This window comes from Mustelus asterias, chromosome 19 (genome assembly GCF_964213995.1).
Source record: "Mustelus asterias chromosome 19, sMusAst1.hap1.1, whole genome shotgun sequence".
Taxonomy (NCBI): Eukaryota; Metazoa; Chordata; class Chondrichthyes; order Carcharhiniformes; family Triakidae; genus Mustelus; species Mustelus asterias.
Window position 1 is genome coordinate 17,968,081 of NC_135819.1, and position 17,844 is coordinate 17,985,924.

At 47.8% G+C, this 17,844-nt stretch overlaps 1 protein-coding gene across 3 annotated transcripts in view; it reads left to right on the forward strand.

The window, feature by feature from the left end:
• The window catches only part of LOC144507798 (C-type lectin domain family 10 member A-like), a 73,651-nt gene extending 56,601 nt beyond the window's left edge, over positions 1-17,050 (forward strand). For all 3 annotated transcript variants that reach the window (XM_078235098.1, XM_078235099.1, XM_078235100.1), the window contains 4 exons: positions 9,751-9,825; positions 11,683-11,834; positions 14,957-15,069; positions 16,135-17,050. In XM_078235098.1, the coding sequence (XP_078091224.1) occupies positions 9,751-9,825; positions 11,683-11,834; positions 14,957-15,069; positions 16,135-16,279 (485 nt within the window). In that variant the 3' untranslated portion in view covers positions 16,280-17,050. The remainder of the gene's footprint in view (positions 1-9,750; positions 9,826-11,682; positions 11,835-14,956; positions 15,070-16,134) is intronic.
• Positions 17,051-17,844: the final 794 nt, after the last annotated feature.

Sequence of the window (17,844 nt, forward strand, 5' to 3'; positions counted from 1 at the left end):
TGCTGAGGTTTATACAATGTCGTGATTGGTATTTTTTGTAATTGGTAAAAGTTATGCTAAATTCTTGTTATATTTTAACAGAGTTCTTAAATAAATCTTGTTTGATAAAAGCTCCCTCGTGGGTCACTTGAATCGTACCTGAAGCAACTTATGTTCATCTGTACCAAATTCAAAGTGTAAAACTTAATGCCTAAGCTGACTTTGTAAAATATATTGGAGTTTCTGGCCTGGATTATAACAGTATGGAGGGCTTTTCTTATGAGGAGAGGTTGAGTAGGTTTGGGGGCTATACTCACTGGAGTTTAGGAGGATGAGAGGTGACCCTACTGAGACATATGGGGTTCTCAGGGGGAGTGATAGGGTTTATGCTGTTTCCCCTTGTGGGAGAGTCTGGGATCAGAGAGCACAATCTCAGAGTGATCTGGACACCTAAAACCTTGAAGCTCTCAACCATTTCTACTTCGTCCCCGTTGATAAAAGTGAGTGAGTTGTTGCTTATTCACCTGGTGTGGCAGGATTGGAGATATTCTACCAATAAAGCAATAAAATTCAAGTTGATACTGTTATAACTGCTTTATGTGCGTTGCATACCATGTCACATTTTATTACAAGTACTTCCTTTTGACCGCAAACTGTTAACAGTGCACTTTGTTCTGCAAATTTGGTAGATATCCAGAAGATTCACATTTAGCACAATGGTTAGCATTACTGCCTCACAGCGCCAGGGACCCGAATTCGATTCCAGCTTGGGTCACTGTCTGTGTAGAGTTTGCACATTCTCCCATGTCTGCGTGGATTTCCTCTGGGTGCTCCGGTTTCCTCCCACAATCCAAACAATGTGCTAACTAGGTGCGTTGGCCATGCTAAATTCTTCCTCAGTGTTTCTGAACAGGCGCTGGAGTGTGGTGACTAGGGGATTTTCACAGTAACTTTATCACAGTGTTAATGTAAGCCTTACTTGTGACTAACAAATAAACTACTCCTTTATTTACCAATTGCTAACTTAACATTGAGACTATTTGCAACTTGCTCCATGCAACTCATGTAGGGATATGGGGGTAGGGCCTGGATGGGATTGTGGTCGGTGCAGACTCGATGGGCCAAATGGCCTCTTTCTGTACTGTAGGGTTTCTATGATTTCTATGATGTAGACAGGGACATGTTCTCCTTTATGCTTCCTGAAGTCGATGACTATCTCCTTCGTTTTGTTGACATTGAGGGAGAGATCATTGTTGCCGCACCAGTTCACCAGATTCTCTATCTCATTCCTGTACTCTGTCTCGTCATTGTTTGAGATCCGACCCATTACGGTGGTGTCGTCAGCAAACTTGAAAATAGAATTGGAGGGGAATTTGGCCATAGAAATTTAGTGATTGTCTAAATCAATTGTAAGGGGAATAGACATGTGTTTCTGCAGACTCAAATGAGAATCCAGAATGGTATGTTGCCTCTCTGAGGTCTCAGAGCAGCTGCAGTGCATTCTGGAGGGGGAGGGTGAACAGCCAGCTGTCGTGGTCTATATAGGCACCAAGATAAAAAACGGGATGAGGTCCTACAAGCCAAATTTAGGGATTAGGATTAAACTAAAAATTAGGACCTCAAAGGTAGTAATCTCAGGATTGCTCCCAGTGCCACGTGCTAGTCAGAGTAGGAATGTCAGGATAGCTAAGATGGATACGTGGCTTGAGGGATGGTGCAAGAGGGAGGGATTCAAATTCCTGGGACATTGGAACCGGTTCTGGGGGAGGTGGGACCAGTACAAATCGGACAGACTGCACCTGGCCACGACTGGAACCAATGTCCTAAAGCGAGTGTTTACTAGTGCAGCGGGGAGGGTTTAAACTAATGTGGCAGGGGGATGGGAACCGATGCAGGAAGTCAGAGGGAAGTAAAGTGGGGACAGAAACAAAAGGCAGTAAGGGGAAAAGTGGAAGGCAGAGAAACCAAAGACAAAATTCAAAAAGGGCCACAGTATAGAGTACAGAGACTGTGGAGAACTCGGTGACTGGGTCCAGTAAGGCTCAGAGAAATAAAACACAGGGAGAGTGTACAAAACATGACAGGACGCACGGTCTGAGGTGTGTTTGCTTTAATACAAGGACTATAACAGGGTAAGGCAGATAAACTTAAAGCTCGGATTATTACATGGAACTGAGATGCTGTGGCAATTATGGAAACTTGGATGAAAGAAGGGCAGGGCCTAGCATTCCAGGATTTAGATGCTTCAGGCAAGATAGAGAGGGTGACAAAAGAGGTGGGAGTGTTGCTTTACTGATTAGGGAGAATGTCACAGCTAAACAGAGGGAGGACACCTTGGTGGGATCATGCAGTGAGGCCACATGGGTAGCACTCGGGAACAGGAGCACTGCAATCACACTGTTGGGATTTTACGACAGACCTCCCAACAGCCAGCGAGAAGTGGAGGAACTGAAATGTTAACAGATTATGGGAAGATGTAAAAAGGCGGCCTTCACGACACACGACAGCGCAGAGTCGCTGAGCAGAAACTGATATCCAAGTTCCGCACACAAGTACGGCCTAAACCGGAATCTTGGGTTCATGTCACACTATCGGTAACCCCCACAGCTTGTCTGGACTTGCAGAATCTCACTGGCTGTCCTGTCTGGAGACAATACATATCTCTTTAACCTGTGCCTAATGCTCTCTCCACTCACACTGTCTGTATCTTTAACACTTGATTAGCTGTAAAGATTCGCATTCTGATCAGTATTCCGTAACTTGAGTTTGTGTCTCTGTGTGCCTTGTTTATGATGTGGAGATGCCGGCGTTGGACTGGGGTAAGCACAGTAAGAAGTCTCACAACACCAGGTTAAAGTCCAACAGGTTTATTTGGTAGCAAATACCATAAGCTAGCCATAAATACCACAGCCAAGTTCCGCACACATGAGGACGACCTAAACCGGGATGTTGGATTTATGTCACATTATCAGTAACCCCCACAGCTTGCCTCCTGGGCTTGTAGAATCTCACTAGCTGTTCTGTCTGGAGACAATACACATCTCTTTAACCTGTGTTGAATGCTCCCTTCACCCACATTATCTGTACCTTTAAGACCTGGCTGGCTGTAGAGATTTGCATTCTAATTAGTATTCTGTAACTTGATTTCTGTGTCTGTGCACTGTTGGAGAACAGATATCCACTCCATCTGACGAAGGAGCTGTGCTCCGAAAGCTTATGGTATTTGCTACCAAATAAACCTGTTGGACTTTAACCTGGTGTTGTGAGACTTCTTACTGTGCCTTGTTTATGAGCAGATATCCATTCCATCTGAGGAAGGAGCAGCGCTCCGAAAGCTAATGGCATTTGCTACCAAATAAACCTGTTGGACTTTAACCTGGTGTTGTTAAAATTCTTAAGATGTAAAAACAACAGTGTTGTTGTGATGGGCGATTTTAACTTCCCCAAAATAGGCTGGGATTCCTTTAGTACCAGGGGCTTGGACAGGGCAGAGTTTGTTCAGTGTGTCCAAGAGTGTTTCTTGAGGCAATATGTAGATAGCCCCTTCCCGGGTTGGACTATCTTAGACCTGGTTCTGGGAAACGAGCCTGGACAGGTGATTGGTGTCTCAGTGGGGGACCATTTTGGGAACAGTGATCACAATTCCATAAGTTTCAAGATAGTTGTAGAAAAGGATAGAAGGAGTCCCAGAGTGAAAGTACTAAACTGGGGGAAGGCTAACTACGACAGTGTTAGGCAGGAGCTAGGGAATGTAGACTGGGGAGTAGCTGTTTGAGGGTAAATCCACATCCAAAATGTGGGAGTCTTTTAAAAGTCTGTTGTCAACAATTCAAGACAAGTATGTCCCTATAAAAATGAAGGATAAAGATGGCAAGATTTGGGAACCCTGGATGACAAGACAGATTGTGAGCTTAGTGAAAAAGGAGACATACATAAATTTCAGGAAATTGAAAATGGATAATGCTCTTGAGGAATACAAAGATAACAGGGGGCAAGAGTTTAAACAGGATTTAGGAGGGCAAGGAGGCGTCATGGCAGGCAGGATTAAAGAAAATCCCAAGGCTTTTTATGCGTATATAAGGAGGAAAAGGGTAGCTAAGGAAAAGGTAAGTCTACTCAAGGACAGGGGAGGGAATTTGTGTGTGGAGCCAGATGAGGTGGGTGAGGTCCTTAATGAGTATTTTGCAGCAGTATTCGCAAAAGAGAAGGATGTGGTGGATAGAGGAGGATGTTGACATTCTAGGACATGTTGAGATAAAAAGAGAAGAGGTCTTGGAGGTTTTGAAAAACATTCAGGTGGACAAGTCCCCAGGGCCAGATTGGATCTATCCCAGAATACTGAGAGAGGCGAGAGAAGAAATTGCTGAGGCCTTGGCCAAAATCTTTATGTCCTCTTTAGCCACGGGCGAGGTACCAGAGGATTGGAGAGTAGCTAACATTGTTCCTCTGTTTAAGAAGGGCAGAAGAGACTGGAGTTTAACCTTGATAAGTGTGAGGTGATTCATTTTGGTAGGACTAATTTAAATGTGGATTACAGGGTCAAAGGTAGGGTTCTGAAGAATGTGGAGGAACAGAGAGATCTTGGGGTCCATATCCACAGATCTCTAAAGGTTGCCACTCAAGTGGATAGAGCTGTGAAGAAGGCCTGTAGTGTGATAGCTTTTATTCAGTAAGAAGTCTCACAACACCAGGTTAAAGTCCAACAGGTTTATTTGGTAGCAAATACCATAAGCTTTCGGAGTGCTGCTCCTTCGTCAGATGGAGTGGTTATCTGTTCTCAAACAGTGCAAACAGACAGAATCAAGTTGCAGAATACTGATTAGAGTGCGAATCCTACAGCCAGCCTCCTGTGGGTGGAGGGAACATTAAACACAGGTTTATTGTCTCCAGACAGAACAGCTAGTGAAATTCTGCAAGTCCAGGAGGCAAGCTGTGGGGGTTACTGATAATGTGACATAAATCCAACATCCCGGTTTAGGCCGTCCTCATGTGTGCGGAACTTGGCTATCAGTTTCTGCTCAGCGACTCTGCGCTGTCGTGTGTTGTGAAGGCCGCCTTGGAGAACGCTTACCTGAAGATCCAAGGGTGAATGCCTGTGACTGCTGAAGTGCTCCCCCACAGGAAGAGAACAGTCTTGTCTGGTGATTGTCGAGCGGTGTTCATTCATCCGTTGTCGTAGCGTCTGTGATCCACCATATCTCCACATCTTAGCTTTTATTAACAGGGGGTTGGAGTTTAAGAGCCGTGGGGTTATGCTGCAACTGTACAGGACCTTGGTGAGACCACATTTGGAATATTGTGTGCAGTTCTGGTCACCTCACTATAAGAAGGATGTGGAAGCGCTGGAAAGAGTGCAAAGGAGATTTACCAGGATGCTGTCTGGTTTGGAGGGTAGGTCTTATGAGGAAAGGTTGAGGGAACTTGGGCTTTTCTCTTTGGAGCGGAGGAGGTCGAGAGGAGACTTGATAGAGGTTTATAAGATGATGAGGGGGATAGATAGAGTGAACGTTCAAAGACTATTTCCTCGGGTGAATGGAGCGGTAACTAGGGGGTTCATGGTGGGAGATATAGGAAGGATGTCCGAGGTAGGTTTTTTACTCAGAGAGTGGTTGGGGTGTGGAATGGACTGCCTGCAGGGATAGTGGAGTCAGACACTTTAGGAACATTTAAGAAGCTATTGGATAGGAACATGGAGCACTTCGGGATGATAGGGAGGAAATAGCTTGATCTTGGTTTCAGATAAAGCTCGGCACAACATCGTGGGTCGAAGGGCCTGTTCTGTGCTGTACTGTTCTATGTTCTATGTTCTAAGAGACAATCTGGGAAATTACAGCCTGTGGCCTTACATCAGTGGAGGGAAAATTATTGGAGAAGATTCTTAGGGACAGGATGTACTCACATCTGGAAGGGAAGTGGTTTATTAGCGATAGGCAGCATGGTTTTCTGAAGGGGAGGTCGTGTCTCACAAACTTGATTGAGTTCTTCGAGGAGGTGACAAGAAAAATTGACCAGGGCAGGGCAGTGGATGTTGTATACATGGACTTTAGTAAAGCCTTCGAAAAGGTTCCTTATGGCAGGCTGGTACAGAAGGTGAAGTTATATGGGATCCGAGGTGAGCTGGTAAAATGGATACAAAACTAGCTTGGCACAGAAAGCAGACAGTAGCAGTGGAAGGGTACTTTTCTAACTGGAGGTGTGTGACAAGCGGTGTTCCACAAGGATCAGTGCTGGGGCCTCTGTTGTTTGTAATATTTATAAATGATTTGGAAGAAAATATAGATAGTCTGATTAGAAAATTTACAGATGATCCAAAAATTGGGGGAGTCGTGGATAGTGAGAGGATTGTCAGAGCATACAGCAGGATATCAATCAGCTGGAAACCTGGGCCAAAAGATGGCAGATGGAATTTAACCCGGACAAATGTAAGGTGATGCGATTTGGAAGGTCTACTGCAGAAGGAAAGCATACAGTAAATAGTAGAGCCCTTAAAAATATTAGCGTACAGAGGGATCTAGGCGAGCAGATGCACAGGTCCCTGAAGGTGGCAACTCAGGTGGACAAGGTGGTCAAGAAAGCGTATTGCATGCTGGCCTTCATCGGTTGGGGCGTTGAGTGTAGGAATTGGAAAATCATGTTGTATAAGACTTTGGTTAGGCTGCATTAGGAGTATTGTGTACAGTTCAGGTCGCCACACTACCAGAAGGACGTTGATGCACTGGAAAGGGTGCAGAAGAGATTTACCAGAATGTTGCCTGGTTTGGAGGATATGCACCATGAGGAAAGGTTGAACAAACTTGGATTGTTTTCATTGGAGCGTCGGAGGATGAGGGGGGACCTGATAGAAGTTTACAAGATTATGACAGGCTTGGATAGAGTGGATAGTCAGAGTCTTTTTCCCAGAGTCAAAGGGTCAATTACTCGGGGGCAGAGGTTGAGAGTGAGAGAGGGAAAGTTTAAAAGAGATGTAAGGGGCAAAGTTTTCACACAGCGGGTGGTGAGTGTCAGGAATGCGCTGCCGGAGGAGGTGGTGGAAGCAGATCCTATAACAACATTCAAGAGGCATCTGGATAGATACATGAATAGGCAGCGAATAGAGGGATATGGAACACGCAGAGGCAAGAAAATATTAGATTAGAGAGGCATCTGAGTCGGCATAGAATTGCAGGACCAAGGGGCCTGTTTTTGTGCTGTACTGTTCTTTGTTCTTCTCTCCGAGGGGAGTGAATCTGGAATTCTTTCCCACAGAGGGTGGAGAGGCTGGGTCATTAAGTATGTTCAAGGCTGAGACAGACAGATTTTTAATCAGTAAGGGAATCGATGGTTATGGGGATAAGGCGGGAAAGTGGAGTTGAGGATTATCACAACAGATCAGTCATAATCTCATTGAATGGCGGGGAGCAGACGCGATGGGCTGAATGGCCTGTTTCTACTGCCATGTCTTACCTGTGGTTGACAGTGTTGGCTTATCACCCTCTGACTGTGCTGCACTCTCCCAGTGCTGCACTCTCCCAGTGCTGTACTCTCCCAGTGCTGCACTCTCCCAGTGCTGCACTCTCTCAGTGCTGCACTCTCCCAGTGCTGCACTCTCTCAGTGCTGCACTCTCTCAGTGCTGCACTCTCCCAGTGCTGCACTCTCTCAGTGCTGCACTCTCCCAGTGCTGTACTGGAGTGTTGGCCTGGAGAAGGGTTTGAACTCAACCTGAGGTGGTTCACTCAGCCGCAGCTGGCACCAGGGTACTTCCCAATGTTGATACTGCATATTCCCAGTAGCCATCAGGGTTGTTGGCAGATACCCACCGTTAGTTTCCTCGGAGGCTGTGTTGTTCCTGTGCTGTAAGGATGTGGCGCTTGTGGGGTTGAATTAGAGTACCACCCACACTGTGATGTGTGGGGACAGATGAGCCAGACCCAGGGGTCAGTGTATAGACCTCAGCACGGACTCCTCACTTGTAAAGGTAATGTCGCCACAGCCACAGATGACCCTTTGAGGGGGGAGAGCTGATTGGTGGTGATTTAACCTGAGAGTCACCACACCTCAGGCAAGGGGCAAGGTTGAGAAGGCGGGGCCTTCATGAATCACCTCAGCCGGTACAGGAATTAAATGTTGCCGTCGCTCTGCATCACTAACCGCCACAGTCTGAAAGACGTGCTGGTTAGGGTGCATTGGCCGTGCTAAATTCTCCCTCAGTGTTCCCGAACAGGCACCAGAGTGTGGCGACTAGGGGATTTTCACAATAACTTCATTGCAGTGTTAATGTAAGCCTACTTGTGACACTAATAAATAAACTTAACCTTAACCAGCTGTCCAGCCAACTGAGCTAACCAATCATTGATTGAGTTTTTCGAAGGGGTAACCAAGAAGGTAGATGAGGGCAGTGCAGTTGATGTTGTCTACATGGACTTTAGCAAGGCCTTTGACAAGGTACCGCATGGTAGGTTGTTGCATAAGGTTAAATCTCACGGGATCCAGGGTGAGGTAGCCAATTAGACACAAAATTGGCCTGATGACAGAAGCCAGAGGGTGATTGTAGAGAGTTGTTTTTCAAACTGGAGGCCTGTGACCAGCGGTGTGCCTCAGGGATCGGTGCTGGGTCCACTGTTATTTGTCATTTATATTAATGATTTGGATGAGAATTTAGGAGGCATGGTTAGTAAGTTTGCCAATGACACCAAGATTGGTGGCATAGTGGACAGTGAAGAAGGTTATTTCCGATTGCAACGGTATCTTGATCAATTGGGCCAGTGGGCTGACGAATGGCAGATGGAGTTTAATTTAGATAAATGCGAGGTGATGCATTTTGGTAGATCGAACCAGGGAAGGACTTACTCAGTTAATGGTAGGGCGTTAGGGACAGTTATAGGACAAAAAGATCTAGGGGTACAGGTTCATAGCTCCTTGAAAGTGGAGTCACAGGTGGACAGGATGGTGAAGAAGGCATTCGGCATGCTTGGTTTCATTGGTCAGAACATTGAATACAGGAGTTGGGACGTCTTGTTGAAGTTGTACAAGACATTGGTAAGGCCACATTTGGAATACTGTGTACAGTTCTGGTCACCCAATTATAGAAAGGATATTATTAAACTAGAAAGAGTGCAGAAAAGATTTACTAGGATGCTACCGGGACTTGATAGATTGAGTTATAAGGAGAGGCTGAATAGACTGGGACTTTTTTCCCTGGAGTGTAGGAGGCTTCGGGGTGATCTTATAGAGGTCTATAAAATAATGAAGGTCATAGATCAGCTAGATAGTCAATATCTTTTCCCAAAGGTAGGGCTTAGGTTTAAGATGAGAGGGGAGAGATACAAAAGTGTCCAGGGGGGCAATTTTTTCACACAAAGGTGGTGAGTGTCTGGAACAAGCTGCCAGAGGTAGTAGTAGAGGCGGGTACAACTTTATCTTTTAAAAAGCACTGAGGCAGTTAAATGGGTAAGATGGGTATAGGGGGATATGGGCCAAATGCGGGTAATTCGGATTAGCTTAGTGGTAAAAACTGGGCAGCATGGACAAGTTGGGCCGAAGGGCCTGTTTCAATGTTGTAACCCTCTGTGACTCTTATTGAACTTTTGGAAATAATTCCCGTCCTAATAAAGACTGACGGCTAACCTCCAGAGCAGACTGTGTTATTCTGAGGCTAACGCCCTGCCAGTTTAAGTGAAGATTTGTCTCAGACACCCCGCACTGCGGGGAGTGACGCGAATGGAGGCAGTAACATCAAAAGGGGATTTAAAATGCTCCAATCAGCCTGAATGATTCTTCCTTTCCTTTTGCAGTTGCGAAACTGGCCGATCAAACGCGTCGATCGCACAGCAATTTTGCGATTCAACTGGCTGAGATGAAGGAGAACTGTGAGTGTTAATGTACTCCTGCCAACGTGTGGTACATCTCCCCGAGTACTCCCACCCTCGCCGCGTGAGATAGTGAGGGAAGCACGGTACGCAGCTCTGATCCGCCATTCCGCCTCGCGCGGCCCACAAGGCCCAGGCTCTGCTGCTATGGATACTGTGGAGGAATGGTATCCTCTGTGGGAAGAAGTTGCCGTGGAGATGGTGTGGCACACGATCCTCTTCACCGCTGCCTCAGCTCCCCTTTGCATACAGCAGCCATCTGTCACCCTGACCTTTCACCTTTACCCTCCAGCCTGTAGCTCGGGGCCCTCTGCCATTCTGACTTTCTTATTGGTTCACAAGTTGTGGGCGTGGCTGGCTAGGCCAGCATTTGTTGCCCATCCCTAATCGCCCCTTGAGAAGGTGGGGGGAGGGTGAGCTGCCATCTTGAACCCATTGTAGTCCATTGTGGTGTAGGTACACCCACAGTGCTGTTAGGGAGGGAGTTCCAGGATTTTGACTAGCAACAGTGAAGGAATGGCCGATATATTTCCAAGTCAGAATGGTGAGTGATTCAGAGGGGAACCCCCAGGTGGTGGTGTTTCCCTGTGTCTGTTGCCCTTGGCCTTCTAGATGGAAGAGGTCTTGGGTTTGGAAGGTGTTGCCTAAGGAGCCTTGGTGAGTTGCTGCAGTGCATCTTGTAGATGGTACACACGGCTGCCACTGTGCGTCGGTGGTGGAGGGAGTGGGTTTGGAAGGTATTGTCGAAGATTGAGTAAATGCATCACCTTAACCACTAACCAGGAAGAGGTTGAGTCAACACAGGGAGACGGTGTAGTGGTATTGTCACTGGCCAGTAACCCAGAGGCCAGGGCAATGCTCTGGTGACACAGGTTTAAATCCCACCACAGCAGCTGGTGGAATTAATTCAATTGATAAATCTGGAATTGAAAACTAGCCCCAGTGATGGTGACCATGAAACTATCATCGATTATCGTAAAAACTCATCTGGCTCACTAATGTTCTTTAGGGAAGGAAATCTGCCATCCTTACCCGGTCTGGCCTACATGTGACTCCAGAGCCACAGCAATGTGGGTTACTCTCAACAGCCCACTGAAAATGGCCGAGCGAGACACTCAGTTCAAGGGCAATTAGGGATGGGCAATAAATGGGTGGCACAGTGGGTTAGCACTGCTGCCTCACAGTGCCGGAGATCCCGGGTTCGATTCCCGGCTTGGGTCACTGTCTGTGCGGAGTCTGCACGTTCTCCCTGTGTCTGCATGGGTTTGCTCCGGATTCCTCTGAAAGATGTGTGGGTTCAGTTGATTGGCCGTGCTAAATTGCCCCTTAATGTCAGGGGATTAGCAGGGTAAATGTGTGGGGCTATGAGGGTAGCCTCACCCCCGCACCCTCCCCTCGAGTTTCACTGAGACAAGGAGAGGGGAGCCCCTGTATTCAATATTCTAGACAACAGATATCTGAATGCATCACCTTTGGGCGGCACGGTGGCACAGTGGTTAGCACTGCTGCCTCACAGCGCCAGGAAGCTGGATTAACCAGGGACCCTCCGGGTGCTCCGGTTTCCTCCCACAGTCCAAAGATGTGCGGGTTAGGTGGATTGGCCATGCTAAATTGCCCCTTAGTGCCAGGGGGAGTAGCTAGGGTAAATGCGTGAGGTTATGGGGATAGGACCTGGATGGGATTGTAGTTGGTGCAGACTCGATGGGCTGAATGGCCTCCTTCTGCACTGTAGTGATCCTACGACCCCATGAGTCTGGATGTCAAAGTGGGTGCATTGTTAGATTGATTTGGGGATCTGGGGCCTGTTGTTAATGGTTGGCCGGGGAGATGAGTGACTGATGGATTTGTCTTTGGCAGGTCAGCCCCAGTTCCAGTGTCCTGACCAATGGACATTATTCCGACAGAAATGTTACCACTTCTCATCAACGCTGGAAGATTGGTCGACGTCGCAGAAGTCTTGCTCGTCAAAGATGTCCAACCTGGTGGTGGTTGACAGCAGCGAGGAACAGGTCGGGTGCCGGGATCTCTCAATGGCAACTGGCCAGGAAATCTGTCAGAACTCTCACTTCACCGGGAGTCGGGATGAATCCCACCTCCCTTTGTAATCGCACTCTGGGGGTGGAGGGCGTGATCGGAGAGATATCCCAGTCAGCGAGTGGAACCCTTTTGCTGCAGTTGTATAGGTCAGGCCACATCTGGAGTATTGTGTGAAGTTGGGTGTCCTTCTCTGAGGAAGGATGTCCTTGCTATAGAGGGAGTACAGCAAAGGTTTACCAGGCTGATTCCTGGGATGGCAGGTCTGTCATATGAGGAGAGATTAATTCCGTTAGGACTATATTCCCTGGAGTTTAGAAGAGTGAGAGGGGATCTCATAGAAACTTATAAAATTCTAACAGGGTTAGACAGGGTAGATTCAGAAAGAATCTACCGTGGGCGGCACGGTAGCACAGTGGTTAGCACTGCTGCTTCACAGCTCCAGGGTCCTGGGTTCGATTCCCGGCTCGGGTCACCGTCTGTGTGGAGTTTGCACATTCTCCTCGTGTCTGCGTGGGTTTCCTCCGGGTGCTCCGGTTTCCTCCCACAGTCCAAAGATGTGCGGGTTAGGTTGATTGGCCAGGTTAAAAATTGCCCCTTAGAGTCCTGAGATGTGTAGGTTAGAGGGATTAGCAGGTAAATATGTGGGGGTAGGGCCTGGGTGGGATTGTGGTCGGTGCAGACTCGATGGGCCGAATGGCCTCCTTCTGCACTGTTGGGTTTCTATGATTTCTATGAATGTTCCCGATGGTGGGGGAGTCCAGAATTAGGGGTCATAGTTAGGGGATAAGGGGTAAACCTTTTGGAACTGAGGTGAGAAGGAATTTCTTCACCCAGAGGGTGGTGAATGTGTGGAATTCACTACCACAGAAAGTAGTTGAGGCCAAAACATTGTCTGATTTCAAGAAAAAATGAGGTATAACTCTTGGGGCTAAAGGGATCAAGGGATATGGGGGGAATCAGGATATTGAATTCGATGATCAGCCATGATCAAAATGAATGGCGGAGCAGGCTCAAAAGGTCGAATGGCCTACTCCTGCTTCTAGTTTCTATGGCTCTATGTTAACCCGAACCTCAAGAGACCAGCCCGTCCGGGTCAGATGGGATGGTGAATCTCCATTCCTTGCCAGTGTCAGCCAACCTACTCCCTCATTCCAATGTTATAACACAGCCGTGTACCTCAGATTTAGTCTCTCCTCCAGTTTTAACCCGAACTGGCTGGGTGTCTCTGCTCTTCAGGAGCCCAGCAGCTAACGCGAGGTGAGAGTTTCCACATGGAGGAGTCTTTCCAGCACGGCTTGTGGGTCAAGGGGAACTGTACCCTAGAACCTGCCCCTTGTGAAACCCAGACCCCCACCCCCTCAGTATCAATGTTGGGGTCAATGTTCCTGTCCATCTATTTTTCATTTGCTAAGACCACATGTTCACACACACACAATGACCAGGCAGAATGGAGTATCTGCCTCCTCCAGCCTGTCCCATCCGACTAGAATTCCCTGCCAATTGCACCCTACTAATTGGGGTCTATTTGTGTGTTGTTCTCGGTGAAATACGGAGCCAGTCGTTGTGTGAACTTGTCCTCGCTGCAGAAAAGTCTCAGGAATGATGGACGTAGGTTTGAATCTTGGGGCTAACACTCGATGCAAGATGGGGCTTCAGGGGTGTGGCTTCGCAGGCCTTGAAATCGAGCCCCATTCCCTAGGCCCGGAAGTGCCCAAAATGGTCGGCACAAGGCACAGACAATATTGTCACCACCCGCCATATTGGATCAGAAGGAATTCGGAGGCATCCTTTACCCACACCTGAAGCAACGATTGTGCCCTTCACTGATGCAAGTAAGGGGCCTGGTATTGGTTCAGGCCTCACTCCGAGTCTGGTTTGTCGTGGGGAAGCCCAGCACCATCGATCTTAGAGGAACCATGCCCGGGAGAGGCCTAGCTCCTGACGTCACACTAAAGGATCCTCCTAATCACCACTAGCCTTTAACCCTGCCCTGACCTGTGACCCTTTGATTTCCAGAATGCTGGGCCTTCCAGACTGGAGAGTGCCAACTCCTGACCTCCAAGTGAGGCTCCTGACCACGTCGGCTGCTGCCAGCTACTGCTAACTCCCGGCCTCCCGCACTGACACACACCAGCTACCGCTTTCCCAAGAGTTTCCCAACCCCCCACCCTACATGGCCAATGCTGGGTCATGCTGAGTCTCTGAGGCACCGATAGGGGGCCAGTTTTCACCCTTTCTTCATCCTTCAGTCTAATGAGGTCTGAGGCCTAATATCTGGGGCTTCTCAGACCAGCCCATCCCCATGTCAGGTAATTCTTCCATGTAGGGGGCATAACAAATGGCCACTTTCAACAATCTAGGCTGCAATATTGCATTGGGCGACATGGTACCACAGTGGTTGGCATTGCTGCCTCACAGCGCCAGGAACACGGGTTCAATTCCCAGCTCGGGTCACTGTCTGCGCAGAATCTGCACATTCTCCCCGTGTCTGCGTGGGTTTCCTCCGGATGCCCCAATTTCCTCCCACAGTCCGAAAGATGTGCAGGTTAGGTGGATTGGCTATGCTAAATTGCCCCTTAGTGTCCAAAGATGTGCAGGTTAGGTGGACTGGCCATGCTAAATTGCCCCTTAGTGTCCAAAGATGTGCGGGTTAGGTGGATTGGCAATGGTAAATTGCCCCTTAGTGTCCAAAGATGTGCGGGTTAGGTGGATTGGCCATGCTAAATTGCCCCTTAGTGTCCAAAGATGTGTAGGTTAGGTGAATTGGCAATGGTAAATTGCCCCTTAGTATCAGGGGGATTAGTAGGGTAAATATGTGGGGTTATAGGGATAGGGCATGGGTGGGATTGTGGTCAGTGCAGACTCGATGGGCCAAATGGCCTCCTTCTGCACTGTAGGGATTCTATGATCAGTATTAGGGTGGGATTCTCCGATCTCATCCATACCCACCACAATGCCAGTGAGACTGGAGAATCCCAGCCGGGGGTGATGTTGGAGGTTTTTGGCAATAGAAGGTATTGTCAAATAGTTTTAGTGAGCCACGCTATCACAGTATCAAATCCCTCACAGCGATGTCCCTTCATCTGTACCACAGGCATTTCTGAAGCAAGAGATCAAGTTAACGCGACATTGGATTGGTCTCAACGAGTCACATAATGCTGATGAATGGGTCTGGGTGGACGGTACGGATTACACCTCCACACAAACGTAAGTTACCTTTCTTAACTGTACAACCCCTGCTGTAAGGGCAGGTGACGGCCTAGTGGTAGACTATTCATCCGGAAACTCAGCTCATATTCTGGGGACCCGGCTTCGAATCCCGCCACGGCAAGTGGTGGAGTTTGAATTCAATAGATTCGGGGATGGCACCGTGGTTATCACTGCTGTCTCACAGTGCCAGGGACCCAGGTTCAATTTCCGGATTGGGTCATTATTTATGCGGAGTCTGCATGTTCTCCCCGTGTCTGCGTGGGTTTCCTCCGGGTGCTCCGGTTTCCTCCCACACTCCAAAGATGTTCCAGTTAGGTGGATTGGCCATGCTAAATTGCCCCTTAGCGTCCAAAGATGTGCAGGTTAGGTGGCTTGGACATGCTAAATTGCCCCTTAATGTCCAAAGATGTGCAGATTAGGTGGTTTGGCCATGCTAAATTGCCCCTTCGTGTCCAAAGATGTGCATGTTAGGTGGATTAGCCATGCTAAATTGTTCCTTCGTGTCCAAAGATGTGTAGGTTAAGTGGATTGGCTATGCTAAATTGTCCTTTCGTGTCCAAAGATGTGCAGGTTGGATGGATTGGCCATGGTAAATTGCCTCTTAGTGTCCAAAGATGTGGAGGTTAGGTGGATTGGCCATGCTAAATTGCCCCTTAATGTCCAAAGATGTGCTGGTTAGGTGGATTGGCCATGCTAAGTTGCCCATTAGTGTTCAAAGATGTGCGGGTTAGGTGGATTGGCCATGCTACGTTGCCCCTTTGTGTCCAAAGATGTCAATGTTAGGTGGATTGGCCATGCTAAATTGTCCCTTCGTGTCCAAAGATGTGCAGGTTAGGCGGATTGGCCATGCTAAATGCTTGGGGTTATGGGGATAGGGCAGAGGGAGTGGTATGGGTAAGATACTGTTTTGGAGAGTGGATGCAGACTCGATGGGCCGAATGGTGTCCTCCTGCACCATAGGGATTCTCTGGGCTCCAAAGTATTCTGTTACCTGTGAAGTGCGTGGGGAATCCGGAGGCGATTGGACGCACTCTACAAACACTTGTCTTTCTTGTTGTTTAGATTCTGGGCTCCAGGTGATCCGAGAGACTTTGGAAATTACGAAGCCTGCGCCGGGATGAAGAGCGACGGGAAGTGGAGCGTTTACTCGTGTAGTCAGAAACTTAACTTTATCTGCGAGCGGCCGGTGTTCTGCCATTTTAAATAAATCCTCAACCGGTCAGAGGTGAAGACCTGATCCATGGCTGGTTTCAGAATCGAATTTCTGATCCCAGGCACGAGTTTGTGGGCGAAGCCCCCAGATACAACCGTGTTCTCCAAATCAGGTCGCTCAAAGTATTAAAGTAAAACAAATCAACATACGTGTTCAAGACACAGCGGGAAGATATTTGAGGGAATTTAATCTAGCTAGAGCTTAATCCAACCAGATTTCAAACCCAATTATTCAGAATAATGTACAGCCGCCGTAACGCCTCTGGTGACATGAACTAAGAAGCTGAGTGTGTCTGCATTTTCTCACAAGTGTCCCGTTTCCCAATGCATGTAGGGTCTGCTGGATGGTGATGTCAGCTATGGCCGCTGATTCCCCCATTTTGGTCTACAGGACCCAACTCGCCTCCCTCGAGCTCCATTGTCCAAGCTCCTGAATGGTTCTGCTGTGGAACGCAGAGAACGATGGGGCCCGGAGCTATTAGGCGACAGAGACTCTCTCGTGTTCATGTCACGCAGAGCGTTATGAAGGCTTCCCCTCGATCGGACCAGAGGTTTTGTGTTGCCAGAGCTCCGATGCCAAAGCTACGCCAAATTGAGGCAGCAAAGCAAATTCTTCCCAAGGTCTCCGCGCATTCGCGTTTTGTTTCCAATCTCGCGTAATCTCTCTGCGATTAATGTTTGCAAGAATATAACCCCTTGCTTACTTGGATTGTTTACACTGTGGATCAAACCACTTCAATAAAGTGAAGCGTAATTCTTTCATTCCGATCTGCCCATGCCTCAATATCACAAGGATTTGTCTATAATTCATCACGGAATGACAGCAAAAGGGAACAGGTCCATCCTGGAGTTTAATTTAGATAAATGTGAGGTGATGCATTTTGGTAGATCAAACCAGGACAGGACTTACTCAGTTAGTGGTGGGGCATTGGGGAGAGTTACAGAACAAAAAGATCGAGGGGTGCAAATTCATAGATCCTTGAAAGGGGAGGCACAGTTGGACAGAGTGGTGAAGAAGGCATTCGGCATGCTCGGTTTCATTGGTCAGAACATTGAATACAGGAGTTGGGATGTCTTGTTGAAGTTGTACAAGACATTGGTAAGGCCACACTTGGAATACTGTGTACAGTTCTGGTCACCCTATTATAGAAAGGATATTATTAAACCAGAAAGAGTGCAGAAAATATTTATTAGGATGCTACCGGGACTTGATGGTTTGAGTTATAAGGAGGGGCTGGATAGACTGGGACTTTTTTCTCTGGAGCGTAGAAGGCTAAGGTGTGATCTTATAGAGGTCTATAAAATAGAGGGGCATAGATCAGCTAGATAGTCAATATCGTTTTCCAAAGATAGGGGAGTCTAAAATTAGAGGGCATAGGTTTAAGGTGAGAGGGGAGAGATACAAAAGGGTCCAGAGGGGCAAATGTTTCACTCAGAGGGTGGTGAGTGTCTGGAACAAGTTGCCAGAGGCAGTAGTAGAGGCGGGGACAATTTTGTCTTTTAAAAAGCATTTAGACAGTTACATGGGTAAGATGGGCATAGAGGGATATGGGCCAAACG